The sequence below is a fragment of the Onychomys torridus genome, chromosome 7 (genome assembly GCF_903995425.1).
Source record: "Onychomys torridus chromosome 7, mOncTor1.1, whole genome shotgun sequence".
In the NCBI taxonomy this organism is placed as follows: Eukaryota; Metazoa; Chordata; class Mammalia; order Rodentia; family Cricetidae; genus Onychomys; species Onychomys torridus.
The window spans coordinates 18,213,662-18,234,160 of record NC_050449.1 but is presented as its reverse complement, the minus strand read 5'-3'; the positions used below and the strand labels follow the sequence as shown (position 1 = coordinate 18,234,160).

General features: G+C 45.1%; 1 protein-coding gene and 1 long non-coding RNA gene across 2 annotated transcripts in view; one reads left to right on the top strand and one right to left on the bottom strand.

The window, feature by feature from the left end:
* Bmper (BMP binding endothelial regulator) overlaps positions 1-8,076 on the bottom strand; it is a 250,055-nt gene extending 241,979 nt beyond the window's left edge. The window contains exons 1-2 of the mRNA XM_036193923.1: positions 7,310-8,076; positions 6,241-6,326 (exon numbers count right to left, since the gene is read on the bottom strand). Of these exons, the coding sequence (XP_036049816.1) occupies positions 6,241-6,326; positions 7,310-7,442 (219 nt within the window). The 5' untranslated portion in view covers positions 7,443-8,076. The remainder of the gene's footprint in view (positions 1-6,240; positions 6,327-7,309) is intronic.
* Positions 7,184-20,499, top strand: part of LOC118587827 — a 49,465-nt gene continuing 36,149 nt past the window's right edge. Inside the window, exon 1 of the long non-coding RNA XR_004945474.1 lies at positions 7,184-7,377. This is a non-coding gene — a long non-coding RNA (uncharacterized LOC118587827). The remainder of the gene's footprint in view (positions 7,378-20,499) is intronic.

Here is a 20,499-nt window from a genome sequence, read left to right as displayed (position 1 = left end):
AATTTTATCTATAACTAAAGTGAGCTGAAGTCTGTCGTAAGTTTCTCTGTCATTCTTGTAAACCTTTTTGGTTTTGTTGTTTCTTCTTTATGTTTTTATTGTTTTCTGTTTATGACTTTATTGTACCAGGTATTGAACTTAGAACCCATCCTAGGAACGCACTCTAACACTGACCTATATACTCCAAACCCTTAAAAAATTGTTTTTCATCTTTAAGGTCTCCTATCACTAAGTCATCCATGTTAACCTTAAACTTAGGATCCTCCTGCCTCACCCTCCCAAGTAATTAGGATCATAGGCTTAAGGGAACAGGCCCAGCTTATAAATCCTTTTTATGCATCTATACCTCTGCCCCACCAGGCTGTGGGTAAAAATCTGTCCCATTGGGCTTGAGGAGTCAAGGCATCCAAGCAACACAATGACTTAAACATGGATCAGGCTGGAACTAATGGAACAAAAGGGAAGCAGAGAGAGTTGTAGAAAGAAGGAAAAAGTACCGTGGGACTGAATTTATAGCCTACTCCTCCTAACACCTTGAGCAACGTTCTATACAATTAGAACTAGGAATCAACAGGTCTCCAAACACACACCCAGGTCACTTGATGACTGGCTCCAAGTCCACTGAGCACACCTGATCTCTACACATGAGAGAGAGAGAGAGAGAGAGAGAGAGAGAGATGCTACTGCCCTAGCTTGTTTGAATCACAAAGGCTTCTGGATATCACCAGCCACACGGAGTGCCACAAAGACTGTGTGAAAAGCTGAGACCCTCTACATACCCAACCAATGTTTATTCACTGGTTTTATTTTTCCTGGCCCCCGGCGGCCTGGCTCCCTACTGTCTGTCTTCTGTTCTCCAAACCTCACTCAAGATAGTGCAAGGCACACTCCATCCTCAGTGACAGTATCTTTACTTGAAACATGGGCTACTGTTGATGCCCAAGGTGAAGGCAGGGCTGCATTCGAGGGGGCTGGGGAAGGGGGGCAATGAACAAGTGAGCAGCCAAGGCGGGTGCACTTAGGTCTGGAGCTGGGTCGAGACTTCCACAAGGCAGGCCAGGAAAATCCCATGATGCCAGACCACTAGGCAGTTTTTCCAGAAGGACGGAGCACCACAGCTCAGCCCTATCTCTGCCAATGAAAGTACAAGTGGAGGTGACCCCACAGGCACAGAGATGTAAATACCCTACAAGAAAGGAGGCCCCACTCCCATGGAAAGTTTTCCTTAATATTTAATAGAGAGCAAGGGGGAAACTCAGACCAGGGCCCACAGAACGCTGGACCAATAAGGAGCAGCCATGGCCAGCCAGCTCAAGAAGGAGAGACGTAAGCCTCCCTAAGCTTTACTGATGTAATCCAGAAGGGTAGCTATGATATCACCCCTAAACCTCTTCTCCAACAGCTTTGTTTTGTTGTTGTTGTTCTGTTTTGTTTTGTATTTTGTTCTGACAAACATCTATAGATTATTTCCTCTGAGGAAATAATAATTTAGAGGATAACACCAACATGGTAAGAGCAGGGGGGGGGGGGGGAATCATCCCACGGAACTTCCTACAGTCTAAGCCCTAAGCTAAACATTCTATGTTCCACACCACTGAATTCTCATGGCAATGCCACAAGGCTAGACTGATACCGACTGATACCCATTCCACTTTCCATGGGAGGAAACAGACTTAGAGAGGTGACATAACTATCTACCTTCACTACCCCTTAGATGTGAGACCAGGCTTCTTAAATTCCTAAGCTAGACTCCTTCCCCAAAATGACAGGATGCCAAGCAAAAGTTGCATCTATCCTCGAAAGGGTCTCCATATTCCAAAACCAGTTTGTGCTACCAGCTCAAAAACCATTCTGTGAGCCACCATGTGGTTGCTGGGAATTGATCTCAGGACCTCTGGAAGACCACTGAGCCATCTCTCCAGCCCTCAAAATTCATTCTAACTCCTCCCACAGAGCCCTGAGCTGGCTGGGTGGATGAGATGAGTCTCTGAAATCTTTCGGAGGTGACCCAGCAGCAGAAGCAGAAGGCTGAAGTGGACAGTTGAGTGCACAACCCAGTTCTGCCTCAGGGTCTCCGTGGCCTCTGGTGTGCTCTGCTCCCCTGTGCCTAGTAAACTGTGGAGAAGTAACTGTTTCAGAGCTGGTCTTTGTCAATTCGCCAGCACAACTGTTTAAGTAACCTTCCCTCAAAAATGGTTCTATGTGAAAGGCAGTCAGCCAACATTACCTAAAAAACAACAACAACAACAACAACAACAACAACAACAACAACAAAACCACCACAAATATAAATAAATAAATTGGATAACTTCTGAAATGACCTGAGATATTTTTGAGAAAAGGGCACAGCTCTCTTCTCTACATGTACGCATTGCAAGCCCAATGTCTCCGACTCAACAGGCTACTTCATATCCCAGCACACTCTGGCACAGGATTCAAATCCTAACTGCAACCAGGGGCCTAACATGAGCTCTGATGATCTCTGCCATACTCCAGGCAGTGAGAATGTGAACTGTGGAAAACAGAAGGATTCTGTAGATCTGAAACCCCAAAGGCGGAGGCAGTTGAGACTCGGAGATGCTCAAGCTACTCCTTGGGCGATAGAGGACTTTTGTGATTACGAAAGTGGAAGACAAGCAGACAAGGTCGGCTCTGTTAAGCTGTGCAGTCAGCTCCAAGATAGGTGGGGCCTGCTTCTTGTAACAGGGAATTCACATGGCTTTTTATGAGCGAGGGCCCATTTCTGCATTGCACCTCTGGATTTAAAAGAGGAAATTTCAACCTCAGGAATAATGTTTTTTGCTGAACAAAATGTACGCCAAACTAAGCTCTGACTTCTGGTTTTCAGTGTCCCAGACTCCAAAGTTATCTCAGGTTTCCAGTCCTGGGCGGAACTCACTGGCTCCCACCACTTCCTCAGCTGCAGCGAGGTGGGAAAAGACCGAGAAGTGTGGACACCCCTCCTCCTGTTCTTGGTGGGTTTCAAGGTGGCAATGGGGCAGAGAGCTGCAGCAGGGTCATGTACCTGAGTGTGACTGGCCCCCAACAGTAGGACTTTGGGATAGGCATTGACATGTTGTCCTGGGCATTATTGGAGCACTAACTCTGGCAGGAGGGAAATCATGAAACAAAACAGCTTGAGGTTCCTCAGTCCCCTTAAAGATCGCAAGGTGCAAAGACTCGGCTCTGCATTTTCACCAAACAATAAAGCACACGTTTCTCTAGAGTACACTGCCTGCCTGGATCCCCAGAACCTGGTCCCACTTCTCACCTCCACCCTGGAATTCAGGGACTGGAGAATTGGCACCCACCCACCTTTAAAAGAGATTCCACCACCACCTAATACACAGATGATTCTTGGACCACTGCAGGTTCTGGCAGGATGCTCTGGCCTGTGAAACTGATGGATCCGGGTGAAATTGTTCCTTTCTGCTCACTATGTCCACAGCAGTCCTGATCCTCAGAGCGTCCACAGAAACATGTTTATTCTATCTCTGAACTACTCTGAACCTTAAAAGTTAAATCAGGCTGAGTGGATTCTCTGGGGTTTTTCAAGCCCTGACACTGTAATTACAGTCAGGACTTTGTCCCACTGACTCCCTCCAACTGTAGCTTTGCTCATCTAGTTTAAGCATACATTGAAGGTTAGCTTTTTTTCATACATGTTATGAAACAAGAGAGGAGCTTACACCCAGCCTTAGCTACTTTATTCCAAAAAAGCTGGACCAACCCAAACTAAATATCCGTATGTCCCTAATCCAAAATTGAGTGAAACTATCACATGTCTTCCAATATTCATACGTAAACCTCACTCAGGACCAAGGCTCCCTGCAGGTCAGCTGAAACTGTAAAGAGATTTTTGCTTTCATATAGTGTGACTAACTGCTAACTAACTGAGCTCTCAATGGCTCCAAGAAACAAAACAAAATCATTCAAGGAAGGCCTGAAGGTAAAGAAATTTCAACAGGCTTTTTCCTTTCTCCGTCTTCTCATGCTTCACTTAACAGCTAGCCCATTTCTCCTAGCTATGAGTGTGTGCTCAAGACAGACAGCCATGATCCTGAGTGTTAGCTCAGTAATTTTGATAAATAAGATATTAAATAGTGTGCAGATAAACTATGACCTTCACAAGCTACTTAATTTCAGAAAGCTCAGCCTCCTCATCTTCAAAAAGACCAGAAAACTCTCAAAGGATTTTTATGGGGATCAAGTTAAATAATGCAGGCCTCAGAAACTGCCTGGCAAATAAATAGGGTTTTGGAAATGTTTGCTTGCAAATACTATCAATTTACTAAATATATCTATTTTCCAACCAAAGCACAAAAATACCAAGCAGCCTCCTGCCCATCCAGCAAGAAATCCATGGGTGTAGCAGATTCCACTGTAAACTTACTAGAGCGGACACAAAGAGAAATGCTCCCCACCTATCTTACTCAGTTTGACTAAGCCATCAGAGATGTAGGGGAAGAAGCAACAACACTGAGAACTTAGGCTCATCCTTCTAAACCCCTGCCAAAGTCATGGTCAGACAGCACTGGGCTTAGCAGCTAAGGAAGGAGTTTGAAGGAATAATGGGTGAGACTGCCAGGATCCCAAGAAAAGACAGAGGCTTGTCCTCTACCTATGCCTCTAAATGTTCTTTCTGTCCCGAAGAACTTAAGTGATACTTTTATAAAGTACATAACAAATAGCTCTAATGTCAAATTTCAAATTACTAAGTCTCCACATAGAAAGAAAGGCACTGTCTATCATGGGGTTAAGAAAACCAGGAAAGGAAAATGCTTTGTGGGGACGTTTAATAATATTACTTGGTAGTAGTTTGCAAAATTCAAAATGTATATTTAAACTTCACAAATAGTAATATCACCAAAGAGAAAAGTAATACGTTTGCATGTAGAGCTCTCCGCATATTTAAATATTCCTTAAGATAATCTCTGCTAAGATGTTGAGAATAAAATAAAATCATTTATTCACAGTATACAAGTAAATGAAAAGGGAAGACTATATTCACATGCTTCACTTGTAAATCTGTAACCAAGTCAAACTTTAAACTCAGAACTTATTTTCAACAAGTTTTTTAGTAAAGATGGTTAACACAGCAGGGTATGGACACAGAGGAGCACCTTTCATTAAAAAGCGAAGCTCATCGTCTCAGCCAATGACAAGCATGTTTACTTGTTTCTGTTGATTTCTTTAGTCCAGAGCCTGATAATCATCTGATGCAAGCACAAACTCATTTATCATTTCTTAACATTGACCTCATCTCTTGTCACAAAGGAGTCTGGGTCCTTTAGACATAGATAGTGTGCCTTTTGTCTGAGCAGAGTCAGATGCTCTGTGGTTCCCTACTGCTGATTAGGATAAGAAGCCATCATTCGTCCATCACTTTAGGAATCTGCCCTTAAATGCCTTAAGGTATTTCCAACAGGATTTCATGATGTGTAATTTTAACTAAGTTTTGCCAAAAGTAAATGGCTTGTAAAACACTCTTCAGCAAAAAATGTTGCTCTTTGTAGATCTGTATGTCGCTCAAAAAATCTTTTTATTAAAACTTAATCTCCTCCAAGTGGCTATTTTTCAGAATCATCAGTAGTTTTAGCTAAAATAACTTGAAATAAATGATCTGTTAGTACTAGACACTGTCAGTACTAACCAAGCATTTGACAGCCAAGTGTCAATTAAGAATAGGTCCTTCTTCCTGACCTGTGCTTCCAAATCAGAAAAGAAGCCTGTATTACAGAGCTTAAGCTACAGCAGGTAAGGAAATTCTAGAAACCAACCCAAGATTACATCTTGCCCTAGGTTTGTCCTTTGTGACAGTTATCTCTTTCCCTTCTCAAGGATCTTATCCTTGACCACTGTACCTAAATGCTATATCAGCATTTCCCTGCTGAGCTCAGAGGGCAGAACCAGTGCAGAAAGTGGAGTGGTAGTGATATCTATGACTTCATTGTAGTGGCAGGCATTCCAAACTGTGGCTTTCCTGAAACAATGTTGTACAAAGTCCATCGTTACTTTTACTGGTACAACAGTGATGTCAAAGATAAGAATTCTCAGCCTGATGAGATAGAAATTGCCAAAATCCATGAAACTAGGAAATTCAACTAGATTCAATGCACAAGCTACGTGCAATTCGGTGATGATCAAAACCAATTTTAAGACAGTTACTCTGTGATGTTTGGGCAGATGCGCTTGCCTGAGACAGCAGTTAAGTTCGCTTCCCCTGGCTTGTCCACTTACCAAGCACACACACATAATGCAGGGGTTGTCTGTGATAAATGGAATTTGGAGAACTTCCCCTTCGTTTTCACATTTTGCAACAGATCCTGAAATGAAGATGAAAATATTTTTAAACTTAAGTCTATCTTAATGGAATTTTATTATAAAATCTTACCTTTCTATGCTAGTAGTCTGAAATGCATAATGCTTTAAGTTATCAAGCTCACACAAACAAATCTCCCCAAATCTATTTGAAATAGTTTTACTTAACACAGTTGTTTTTTTTTTTTTTTTAAGTCACTACAGTATGTAGATAGGTTTTCTGTTTTCGGTTGGTTTAAGCACATATTTAATAATGCTAGTGCTCTGAAGACATTTCAGCTACACACAGACTCACACACCAAACTGGTCATTAGGAACAAAATTCAGGACCGTGTCAAAAAACGGGCCTTTCAGGTGGATCTGCCTGCTGTTGTGGGTTGAAATCATTTTTTAAAATGCAATCTCTTTTCTTTTAGAAATATTCTGTTTTCTGCACCAGGTGTCAGTAAAGTATGTCCTTCAAAATAACAGTCGAGGTCTTCACCTGCCTAAAAACATATAATTATTATATCCTGCTATTAGTAACCTTTAAAAATAACATTTTTTTTTTTTAATTCAAGGTCTGGAAAGCCATGCTTTAAAAACGCTGCCTAGCACAGTGGATTTATTGGAATCCTATGGAGTGAGAAAAGGGGAAGTGCGGGAAACGGTGCTGTCTTTTCCTTAATTGCATAGTGGGTGTTAAGATTAAAACAAGAATTGAGAAAAAGATTCAACATAAGTAAATCAATGAATTTCTCAACTTCAAACAGCAGAGTATAATCACTCTGTCGAAGACAGCAGTCACTCATAACCCGCCCCCCCCCCCCCATCTCTTTACCTCAACACAGCCTTCCCACCCTTTTTCTCTGGGCTTCTCTGCATCCCCATCGCCCGCAAGCGGCAGGCAAGGTGGGCGCTCCCCATCCCCGGGCCAGGCAGTGCCGCTTCCCCCAAGAACCATCCCAGCGTCCCGGAGGACTGGTCCCTGCCGCCCCCACCCTCCTACCTGTCAGGAAGGAGGAAGCCAGAGACATGGGAACCCCGGAGCAATTGAGCAGCAGCAAGACGCAGCAGGTAATCCCAGGCGAGCGTCGGCAAGGACGCTCAGCCAGAGCCCTGACGCCGGAGAACCAGAGCATCGTCACCTGGAGGGAATCCCGGGCGACTGCAGGTCCCGCGTCGCCGCCTCTGCTCGGCGGCCGCCGCTCGCAGTCAAAAGGGCTGTGGGCCGGCGTGCCGGGAGACAGTCGGCGGAGGGAGGCGGGCGCCCGGAGCGGCGGGGGAGGAGTGGGGGCGCCCCGGGAGGAGGGGTCCTGCGGCCAGCCTCGGCCAATGCGGCGGCTTTTTTCTAAGGGAGTTGCTCGCAGCGGGTTAGCCGTCAGCCCCTCCGCGCCAGAGCGGGGCCGGGAGGAGGGGTGGAGGAGCGGCGGGAGCTGGGGATCGGAGGCGACGCAGCCGAGTGCGCTCGCCGCTCTGGAGCCGGGCTGGGCTTTCGCTCCCGGCACGCGCAGCTCCGGCCGGGTCCCCGGGCTCTGGGTCCGGCCCGCGCGCTTGCTCGCTGCGAGAGACAAGAGCGCACCCGGCGCTGTGCGGAACCCGCAGGGGTCGCACGGGGGACCACGATCCTCCCAGCTCAGGAGCGACAGTCGCTCCCGCGAACGCCGTGCCAGGCGGTCTAGCCTGCCCTGCAGCCCAGCGGCGGCCACCGGCCCCGGGGAGCTGCCGGAGCCGGGAAGGCGCGTCTCCAGCGCCCGGCGCACCGCCTCCTCCCGCGCAGAGGAGCCGCCCCCAGCCGGGATGCCACCACCCGCTCACGCCCGGAGCAGAAGACCCGGCGCCTCCCGCTGTCCCGGCTTCGGAAGGAGCCACGGACCTAGTGCAGGAGGGTCCCCCTCAACTTTTCACACCCCCTTGTCTCCCTCGGGGAAAGTCAGGGGACTCAGGAAGCTGAGGGGACAGAGGGGCGAGTGGCCTTGGAGATCAGGCTCCGTGCTTATGCCACTGCGGGCCTGACAGTACTAGGGAGGACTGAAGTTGGAGGCACAGGAAAGGTCTGCTAATACACGCACAGCGGCCAGCGCCTTTCTCCCTTAAAACGAGGATCGGTGGCCCAGACTCCGCCCTTCCCAGCCGGAGCTGCCCGGGACAGGGAGGTGCGTTAGACTAATCATTCATTCACTCGCGGGCCAGGGAGGGACCGCCGCCGCTAATCTCCGCCCGGGCCGCCTCCGTGGCGGCCTCCCAGCTGGGCGTGCGGTGGCAGCCACTACCCTGCAGCGCTTCTCGCCTGTGCGGCCCTGGTGTCCCCCAGTCTCAGCCTTTGATCCCTCACCCCGCCAACCGGTTCCCGCTGAGTCCCAGCCTCCCGCCAAGCAGTGGCTGGCTCTACTCAAAAGGGGTGCTAATCTAGAAACAAGAATTTTTATAACTACGTTACGAAGGCGCCAGGCGAGGATGAAGGGCGCTTGGCACATGTTGGAACGGATGGTCAGCTGTCTTTGGCGCCCACTGTGGGCACACGCTCCCACCCGAAGAACATCCAGCAGGTGCCCACCCACATGCTAGTTCCTGCAGCGCCTTGTGGATCCAAACAATAATCGCTGACAAGCCAGAGAAGCTAGGCATTTTCTCAGTCTCAGACCCGAGTTTTAGGCAGCAGCGTTTGTAACTGTAGTGAGAACTCCTTTGACAATGAGTCAGTTCTCTGACACACTTCTCTAGCTTCACCAACCACCCTCACCTGGCTTCCCCTCCTCCCCACCCCGCCCATTTGTTTTCATTTTGCAGTCATTTGGAGGCTTCTTTTAATGAGTGCATCGTGGCCAACATCCCAACCCAGCAAGGACCACATCCCTGTGACGTGAGACAAGGGGAGAAAGGCAAGCTGTCATTAGCTTAGCACGCTCCATTTCACTCTCAAAACAGATTTTGTGTAAAATTTAAATTAAAAGAGACAAAAGCCGATGTGGTTACTTGTTTTTCCCCAAATAACACCAGGGCTAGTTGCCTTGAAAGTCAAAGTGTTGAATATTTCCCTGATTTCCAGAGCCTACAGAAACGTTAAGATATAAACACACACACACACACACACACACACACACACACACACACACAGAGAGAGAGAGAGAGAGAGAGAGAGACAGAGACAGAGACAGAGACACAGAGACAGAGACAGACAGAGACAGACAGAGTTTTTCTCCCATGGGAACTAATTAGAAAATAAAAATTAAAAGTTAAAAAGGTGCTATTGCCACAGAAAAGCAGGCAGTCTGCTATCTAAAACGTCTCTGTTCTCTAAAACGATTCTCCCTGGATGGAGTCTCTAGATAAATTTATTCATTGTGATTCAGTTCAGGAAAAATGAATGATGGAGATCCTAGGAGAACTATTCTTGCCCTCAGGTGTCCCTAGATTTGGTTACAAGTACACTGCAAACTGCAAGGTATCTGAAGAACATGCCTGTGTCACTCTGATATACTCTCCCTGGCACAGGCCTATCTCCTGAGTGTGCATGACTAATTTTAGGAGGGAATCTGGATGTGTGTGGCATTTCTATCATGGGTGGCCAGACCTTCCCCTTAGGGACAAACCAGAAATCCACCTGGAAAAGCTTTCACCAGCCTAGAAGTTGTGGATGAGAAGGGAACTCAGCTCTTCCTGTGTTCCAACTCACCAAGGGCTCCACTTCAAAAAGAACAGGCTGCCTCCAAAGGCCTCATCACAACTTTTCCCACCCAGCCATTGGTACTGCCACTCATGAGTAGCACAGTCTACCAGCTGCCAACCGGGGCCTATCTAAGCCAAGCAGAGATATTCCAGGGTCAAGTGAGAAGAGAGCCAGAGGGAAGGGAAGAGAGAGGCAGGCAAAGAAACCAGAGAAAGGCAAGGAGAAGAGCCTGCACTGAAAGGCATATAGTTTAGCTTCCATACTTAAAGTACATGGCATGGTGGTACCATCCAAGTTCCCAAATAATCTTGACTGGAATCCAAAGGAGAAATGGGGGGGCGTTGGCTTGTGACGTCCTTCAGGAGTGAGTAGGCAATGGAGCCCTAAGATTAGGGTTGAACTCAGGGCTTCTACTAGGCTCAGATCTGCAGCCTCCATAAAATCAATGTGTAAACTGGCCAGATGTAAAAGGAGACATGTCTTACGGTAAGCGTTGTCACATCCCTCAAACTATGATCTCCATTCCCACTGAAAAGTTCACTGAACAAGCAACTTAGTAGCTTCAAAGTCACCTCCAGAAATTCTCAGTTCACCTTCCCCATAGCAGAGAAAACATTCCTCTCAAATTGAACTGAAGTAAAGGGATTGTGACAGCAAACGCTCACGGGCCAGAGGATAGTCATAGTCTCTGAGGCTTACACTTACAAATGGTATCAGCCTGTGCAAGTTTGATCTTAGACTTCAGAAAGATGAAGGACTGTTCTACAAAAGCCCTAATCTGATACGGGAAAGACTGTGAGGAAAATATAGACAGCCCACAGATGTCAACCCCAGATGACCAACAGAAGGAATACTATGAACAAAATGCCTAATTCTTCTTTGAGATACTCAGACTACGTTTCTTTAGAAGAGAGATTATTTTTGCAGGTATGGTCATCAATCTGGATATTCAGTCAGTCTTGTCGGTAATGTTGGGGAGGATCATTTCCACATGTTGGAAAGGGTTTGGAGTGATAACGTGGACTGTGTACACAACCATGACTTCCCCACCTCTTTGGTGATAGCTATCTGGTTCTTGCTAGGATGAAATAGAAAATGTTATTGTCAAGTTTTGTTTTGTTTTCTTTTAGCACTAGAGGTCTCAGAGAGCATTTGAACGACTTCTTCCCTCTTTGCTTTGCAAGTGAAAAATCTAGTGGCTCAGCGGTAGAACACTTACTGGACACACATGAGGCCCTGCGGTCCAAGGGTAAAAAGAGGAAGAACTAAGAGAAACATGACTTGCCAGGGCCACATGGCTCAACAGTGGCAGAGCCCATTAGCAGAGTTCTGTTGGCTTGTGAGCATGGCGCTTTCCATTACAGACACTCTGCCTTCTTAGATTATGAGTCATAGGAATTACAGGAAAAGGCCACGGGATATTTCAGATATGATGCAAATTAAAGTGCAGAGTTGGCACAATGGAACCGAACTGGACCCAAAGATACCGGTTATATGACACCAGAAGAACCAGGCCGTGATTGAGGCCCAGTGTAACAGTGGATTTGCTCTTAGGTCACTAGACCACAGAGCTAAGGAACTGTGCTGTTCTTCCAGAGGAGAACTTCTTGGTTTATCTCCTTTCAGAGTGGCTGGGGCCCACTGAAGCCGTGGGTTGTCCTATAGACTATAGCAATAGAATTTCCTGTCATGCCCAAATGTCAGAGACTTTGAAATTACTTTTTTTTTTAAGGTGGAGGCAGTGGGGACTATGACAAGAACATCATTGAAACTGAATTATTCAATCATTAGCCTGATCCTCTTGCACAGAATCATTTGCTCCATCTCTTGTAACCCTAAGGACTGCACCGACCACAGCATGTCCCTTTATAAAGAAAAGCTTTGAGATAAAACTGCTAATACCAAGACTTTTTAAAACATCAGTCCCCTGAAATAACAAAGCCGCTGCTTTATATATTTAGTTTTTCAGTTTGAACCAATACTGTAATGAGTAGTCTTCCTTCACCACCTGGCCCTGACCCATCTCAACCTCCACCTCCACCTTTGCCTCCAGGATAATGGAGCCTCATTTCAAATGATGTAGGAAGATGTGCTGGGACACATAGGGCCTGCTCACTAATATGCCTATAAGCTAAATCAGTGAGGTTAAAGGTCACACATTCACCAGTTCAACAAAATAAAGTTGGTGTTATTAGAAGATTTGTATTTTTTTTTTTTTGTAATCCCTAAAATACTACTTTGTATGGATACACTATCAAGGACTTGCTTTGAGAAAGGGCCTCCTACTCTACTCTCTACCTGGAAGTTACTGTGCAAAATGACTGTAACTAACTCCAGCTTTATTGACACCCAAAACTGTAGCTCCCTCTTGAGGTAGGAAGGAATTGACAAGAGGCTGAGGACCACTCCAGGGCATCAGGCTATCCCGCTAGCAGCTTGCTCCTGTGGTCTAGGCTTCATTAACTGCACCCTGTCAGTCTCAATGGTATTAAACATCATCAGAAGAGAGAAAACCACCATCCTTTCAGAATTATTATGCACTGTTGGCTGCAGACCTGGAAAGAATCAGTCCAACATTACCAGATTGCTACTTAGTGCTGTAAGCTCAGGCCGGCACTCCTGACCGTCTTCAGTTTCAGCTCTCCCTTCCTCCTCAAGATAGAACCCCTCATTTGTGCAGTGCTTCTGAGCTGTGAACAATAAAGATCATGATTTTCAGTCTTTCTCGTGGTCATGCTAATCATCTTAATTCATACTGTTCCCATAACTAAATTCTAACCAACAAGACAGCAATATAGAGGGTCATTAAAGGAAAGGCATGCTCACCCATCTTTCCTTCCTCTTTGCTCATGGCTGAAATACATACATGGTAAGTGTCTGGGACTTCAACACCATTTTCTGTCATGGGGGGGGGGATCCTAGGGAATATAACAGGGGCAAGAAGGTCAATGAGACTTGATTCCATGAAGTGTAATGCAAGCTTGGCCTTTGCTTACCTGAATGAGGGGAAATGCATATTCACCATGCTCTGTTCCTTGTTAGTTAGTCTAGAACTTTTCCCCAGTTTTGTTTTGTGCTGTAGCATGGATGAAACAAGAGACATTATGCTAAGTAGAAGAAACCAATTTCACAATAATAACATATACTGTTTGACCCCACTCATGAGGTACCTGTAAAAGCAAAATCACAGAACTGGAGGCTGGAGGGTCTGTGGCATGGAGGGACAGGGAACTATTAATGGGTATAGAATTCTAGCTTGTAGGGCTGAAGAGATGACTCAGTGGTCAAGAGCACTGGCTGTTCTTCCAGAGGACTTGGTTCAATTCCCAGCACCCACATGACAGCTCACACCCATCTGTTACTCCAGTTCCAGGGGATCCAATGCCCTCTTCTGATTTCCCTGGGCACCAAACATGCTCAAGGTGCATATACAGACAGAAAGGCAAAACACTCATATACATAAAATAAATAAATCTAAAACTACACACACACACACACACACACACACACACATTTCCAGCTTTGCAACATAAAAGGCATTTTGGGCCTGGGGAGATGGCTGAGTGGGGAAAAGCCATGAGGACCTGAGTTCAGATCCTTAGCATCCACATTAAGAATTGGATGTGGAAAAAAAAGAATTGGGCATGGCAGCACTCATCCATAACCCGGCTCTGGAGTAGCTGACCAGGTAGTTCATGAGGACTTGCTGACAAGCAGTCTATGTAAAAGGACAAGCCCCAGGATCAGCAAGACACCTTGTCCAAAAAAATAAAGAGACAGCGATAAAAGACATTTGATGTCAACTGGCCCCTGCACACACCCACATGGGCATGGACACTTACATATACACTGTGCATACACATACATTGTGTGTGGATACATATATGAAGAAGAGTTGTAGAGATTGGTTCCACAGCAGTGTAGTGACTGAGGTGTTTAACATCATTAACATATAGGCAGGCCCCATGTGCATTTTACCATGAATTTAGAATTTTTAAACTTTTAAATAAAAAGCTTTATATAATATTATCACTGTTATCAAATTAACATAATCATTAGCCAAAAAAGTAGAGATGGAAAATACCAAGGAAAATTTTATAGTCATATGATGGTTATGTGGGGAGTAGGGGTGGGGCATATCTCTGCATTAAATCCATTTAACAAGCATACAGGACAGATATTATAATTGTGCCTTTTTATATCTGGATAAGATTTAACACAAAGATAAGAACATTGTCCAAGATCACACAAGAATTTAAAAAATCAGACAGACTGCCTCCAGAGCCAAGCAAATGTGGATGTTTTGCTGTTTTGATTTGTTACAGTATTACTTCTTAATAATCATGTAAAGTCACTGATGTTGATGTAGCTCTCCTTAATAATCAGTGGTAACTTCCAGCTTTGTACTGCTATTAGGAATCAGTGGTCATTTTAATATTCATATCTATTTTGTTAAGGATAAATTTATTCATTGGCATGTATATGAGGACTTCTGAGTTATGCATTTTTTTTAGTCCTTAATCAAAGATTGTTTTCCCCTTTGGTTCTCCGTTATTCTGTGCTCCACTGATAGAGTTTCTCAAATGGGACTTGGAGATGTTTATAGATGCCAAGAATTTACAATTAAGTAAGTCTTATTAAAAATAAAACATATCCCATTGGCTTTCTAGGCTTCACTGATTGTGTGGTACAAATGTGTATTTAGAGAAATCTTAAAGAGTGACGTCCTTGGCCACTGTCCCCTCTGGCATATCAGATCAAGTGTCTGTGAAGGTAAAAAAACAGTTCCTTCTGGGTCTTGTCTCCTGATGTTCTCTGCCAAAAAGCAGTCTTCTTCAACTTGAATTCTTTTCCTTCCCCAAACTGCACTTTCCAGTAATCTCTCATTATAAAGATAATAACCATATTCATTAACAGCCCCACCATCAATCAGAAGGCAGTAAAAGAATAAATCTCAAATCACCAACACTTAAGCCATCAAAGCTATCCCATCAGTCCTAACCTAATTGATAATAGCTCGCACCAACTGGGTTGGTCAGTGGTGATTACTGAGTGAACGAAACCGATTTCACTAATGTGCAAGCACCCAGGGGAATTCTCAAGTGTGCCACTGATGTACTATCTTATTCTAATTTTTTCTTTCAATGGTCTAGGGACTTACAACAAGTTGATTTGCTCTATGAGCCTGTTTCTTGGTCAAATAAGAGGGCAAAAATGGTTTCACCCCCTCCTGTTAGAATATGAAATGGATTTCTAAATTATAAATATCAACAAAACCTAGAGACTTTGGAGTATGAAAGGACCCTCTGAAGCATCTAACTCAAGTCTCAAGCCGTCTAAAAGGCAAATAAAATAGACAGTTTGCCCAGAGCTGTGCTGGACATGATCTTCCAGAAGACAAACATCCTTTGTTAGGAAATATCATTCAAAATGTGGTCCCACTGAGAGCTGCCAATCATAAAACTCCCCATTCTGTCTGCACACTTTAGCCAATGGGAAGCTGGTGTGTTCCAAGCTTGGCCAATAGGCTCTCATCTCTGTGACCACATTCACTGCTCCAGGGTAAGGTGGCCTCAGTTTCTTCCCAGAGCTTTTACAACTTTAGTTGTGGAGAAACGGCTTGCTCCCCTCTTTGTGAGGTCATCTTCATTGTGAGAGCTAAGCAACTGTCAGCCAGCCAGACGTCATTGGCAACATAGTCTATAAAATTAATATAGCATTAATATAGGACCCGTGTTAATAATGGTGCTATATAAGAGCGTTATGTGATTAATGTGTTGTTTCTTGTATTACAGTAAGACCCTGATATAAGCAGTGCCCCAAATTTAAATGATAGAAGCTAAGTGTAGAAATCTTTAGACATTAAGACAAGAACTTCCAGGGAGGAAAGAGATCAGAGAAAGCTGGCCTTGCTGGTTCCTCAGATCACAGGATAGAGATGTCAGCAGCCTTTTCCTCACCCCAGAGTCTACCTTCATCTTCACAACTCATGTAACTCTTTGCTGGGCAAACCAAGCCATCAATCTTGAGAGCACTGAAGGACGTAAATGCAACATCGAGGGAAGCCGTTCTGTGTGTGCGGGTACTGCATCCCACGCAGGCCATCCTTTTGTTCAGCTGACTCTCAGCAGACTTGCAGAATTTCCCCCGCTCTCCTTTGAGACACTACATTGTCTTGGGCATATTATAAAGCTTTTAAGTGTACAAGTATATATGTATTTTATTTGTGGAAATAGGAAGGAGATGGAGAAAACCCAACACCTTTACTGAATATTGTAATTGGTGTGGGAGGGAAAAAATCGATTCAGAGGGAAGAATCCAGTTCTGTTGCATTTCTCATCCCCAGAGAGGCTTATGATGGACATAATGGCTGGACATTAGCTCTTGCCTACTAACAAATGCAATTAAATGAACCCCAGACCAAACAAACAAGTGAATGGCAGTCTATTTATAGGTCACTTTGTTCTTTCCTGCTAGAAATAGCTTGCCCCCTGGGCATAGGACAAGTGCTGTGTCACCTGAGAAAGTATCACTCTTTGGTGTTTAGCATCAGAAGCCCCTGATAAGTTGTCAGCATTAATGGGACCCCACCCCACCCCACCCCCAGGCACTGAGTGTGGTGAGAATGTGCTTATTGGTTTTAAAGTGGGTCACTGGGTCTCGGCGCTAGTTTTATCTCCCCAGAGGCAAATGGGGATGATAAGTCATGACTTCCCTTATAGTTTGGAAAATAGTCTTAACGGTGCCTGAATTATTCTCTGAAGGTGGTATTCCTGTAGGAGTCCCATCAAGATGATGCCTTATGGTCCGGCCTGTGAGAAAAAAACAAAATACTCTGTTCAATTCAGTGCTCTAACAGGTAAAGGGTTTTTGTTTTTGTTTTCTAAACGGAGTATATAGTTTCCTGATTCTCAAGGCATTCGGAGATGATAACATAGTAATTGTGTGAGCAATAAAAGCTTCTTTCGATGAGCCAAAGCAACATACAGACCTTCCAGTTCCTTGAAACCCAGGGTGCTTCCGCGGGCGGAGAAGCAGCTGTTAGGTTTCTCCAAGGGAGTCCCAGCCTTCGCCCAGTCAGAAAACACTGTTAGAACCCGCTGCCTTCTACGAGATTACTAAAATGCCTTATTCTATAAAAGGGCATCGATGCTTGGATGAAGGTGAAGTTCTCTGCTATAAAGTCCTTATCTGAAGTGTCTGGGCTTTAAAGCTAAGATGGGCCACCTCAGCAGGCAGGTGGGAGCGATCTGTGACTGTCCCTCCTGCGGGGTGCTCTCTCACATCAGGAAGGGTAGAGAAATTGTTTAAATCATTCAGGTGTTGTGACACATACAGACATCAGAATTGAGTGACCTGATTCTAAGCAGTTGTGTTTGGGTCTCTTTAACCTGCTTTGAAGTGAAGAGAGTAATATTGATGATAACTTTTATGTGGTTTAAATACAGAACTTAAAACACTACTCGCCTAGCACGGCGGTGATCTGTAAGGTACGCTTTCTGCTGTGTGTTTTTTTACTTCTTTGCTTTTTAATATCTCCACCTTTAGAAATGTTTAGAAATGAGTTTGTTCTTCTTTGTTGAGCCTAAGAACAATAAACAGGATGCTTAAGAAAGTGATGGCATTCTTGGCTGGGATAGGCAGGCTGCCGCCCCTTAGAACCCCAGGACAGGAGAACGGTGTGCTCTGCACCGCACGTCCTGTAGGTGGCAGCACTGGGACCGCCTGAGCACGAAGCCAGGGTCTGGGAAACTGGATGCTCCTGCAAAGCCAAGGATGGAAGAAGCTGGTACACCTGCTTGAAAGAGCAGCTTACCCCACGCACACGAAACTGCGCCTTCCAGTACTTTCCAAGGCTTCCTTCCCCGGGCCGGAGAAAGGCTCAGCGGTGAGAGTGCTTGTTCCTCTTCCAAAGGACCCTAGCTCCCTCTGTACCCATCACCCAGGCCTGGCCATCTCAACTGCCTGTAACTTCAGCCCCGAGTGGAGTTTCAACACCTCTAGTCTCCGAGAGCACCCACACTCACCTTCATATTTCGTATTCTGCACAGGCACACATAATTAAAAACAAAATATGTTTTAAAAGCATAGATATAGATATAATATGTACGTCTAATATTTTTCCTTTCCCTTCCATTTCGCCTCCTCTGCATTTTGTTGTTTTTGTTTTACATTTGTGTGGTTTCTTTCTGAATGTGTGGATGATTTTAGCTAAGAACACCTCTGACCAAAGCCTTGTGACCCAACACTCCAGTATTGTACGAAGTCTTTTGAGATTGCTCCTGCCTCCCTCTAACACTCTAGGCACCCCCACCCCAGGTAGACCCACACACACACACAGCTAGTACTGGTAGGTCCAGGTAGTACACAAAGGATGTGGGAAAGAAATAATAACTGGACGCACTCCTGTGGTGACTGCCTTGCACACTCTTCGGTACTCTGAATGCTTCAGCTTATGAAAACCTTTAAGCTAGGTCAAGACGTAGGCAGGATAGTCAGTAGATTGCCTAATACAGGATGTAGGCAGGATAGTCAGTAGATTGCCTAATGTCTGCTAGCAACTAGAGTTCAAACCCAGGCAACTTGATTCTTGAGTTGGTGTTTCCTTTTCGTGGAAGACTATAAAAGCAAGCAAGCAGGAAGGAAGGAGGAGAGCAAGGAGGGGTGTGTGGAAGGGTTTGGAGGGAGGAAAAGGAAGAGAGAAACGATGCAATTATATTATAATCTCAAAAATAAAAACAGAAGAGAAGTAAGAAGCAAGAAAGCAAGGGCCAGTGGGAAATTGCTTCCAAATAGAGTGCTTTCTGAGTTTCACTATCCACAAATAATTAAGATACTAGGCTCTGTAGTGGCGTGATTTGGGCTTGTATCAGACAGAGGAGGCCGGAGGTACAGGTCTGATAACAAAACAGAGGACCCCATCAGAAAAGCACCTGGAAAAAATGGGAGAGTCTGTGAAGAACGACACCTAGGGCTGGAGAGAGGGTGAGTGCAGAGGACCCAGGTTCGATTCCCAGCACCCACAAGATGGCTCATAACAGTCTGTAACTCCAGCCCCAAAGGATCTGATGCCCTCCTCTGGCCTCCATGGTTACGGAACATTTGTGATGCATGGATGTACATTTGAATAACACACACACACACACACACACACACACACACACACACACACACACTATAATAATTTCCAAAAGAAAAGAAAAGGTCTTGTCTGATATTGGCTCTGTAGTATCCATAGTCTATCTCATTCTGTGGCCAGAGAAACACAACTTTCTTTTGTTCTCCAGGAAATTGAAAATACTGGTAAAATGCCATATAATGTTTCCTTTTATGGATTTTGAAATTCAAACATATCTGGTTCTACTTTTTTCCTTTTTGTTGCTGTTTGTATGTGGATATGGGGGGTTACAATTGCATGTGAAGGACAAAGTAGGGTAGCAGGTCTCCTCCTGGATATCTCTCTCTCTCTCTCTCTCTCTCTCTCTCTCTCTCTCTCTGATAGCATCTGTCACTCTATCTTGAGCTCATCAGTTGGGCTAGGCTTGCTGGCCAATGGGCTCCATAAACCCACCTGCTTCTGCCCCACCACCACCACCAATGGAATGATATGTCAATGCCATTTGCCCAGCTTTCATATATTGACTCCTGGAGGTCCAGATTCAGATCATCATGTTTGTGAAGAAGGCACTTGATCAATGGAGTCAGATCCCAGCCCCCCTCATTGCTATTCTTGAACTTGAGAGCCAGTAGCTTAACTAATACTAAACAGAGCTGTTTGAACAGGACCTGGCTTGCACTGGGAGTTCCCCAACAGTTTCTGCAGTGACATTTCTCAGTGTTGACCTCTCCAGCCTCTATCTGGTCAAATCAGAAACGCTGGTCCTCCAGACTGCTTAGACTAAGGGCTCTGTAGCCAAGCAACGTGGTGTGATTGATCCAGACCTTCACTCCCTAACTTCATTGCCTAGAAATGACTGCTAAACCCTTTAAACTGCCATCAGGTTGGCACACATCTCCCGAGTTGTCTGCACCATCTGTCTCATCTGTCTCTCCACTGAGGTCTGGGCCTCAGTGCTGTGAAAACATGTGCTGCTCTGGTTTCTGCCTAGTGGTTTCCTGTTTCTAAGACACTGTTTTCTGGTTTCCCCTCAAGTCTTATGCTATCCAGTACCCACAACCAATAGACACCCATACATGGCTATCGTGCTTAAGTAAGCCCTGAAAATTCTCTTCTCATTCCCACTATCTGCATCTCAGCTCCTTGGTAACCACACATTTTGGACAATGCCAATTATGGAACATTTTCAATACAGCAAAAAATCCAAATGAGATTGGGCTGACCTAAAGGGAGTATCTAAATCCTAACTATCCTTAGGGACTAGACCTAGGCAACAGAGATACTTCTGGGGATCCCAGCTGCAAGTTATATTTCTCAAAGCAACAGATACCACCAGACCAACTCACCCAACTCCCAGGTGACCAATGACACACCCAACATCCCAGGCTGCATACTGCTTCTGGGACAGTAG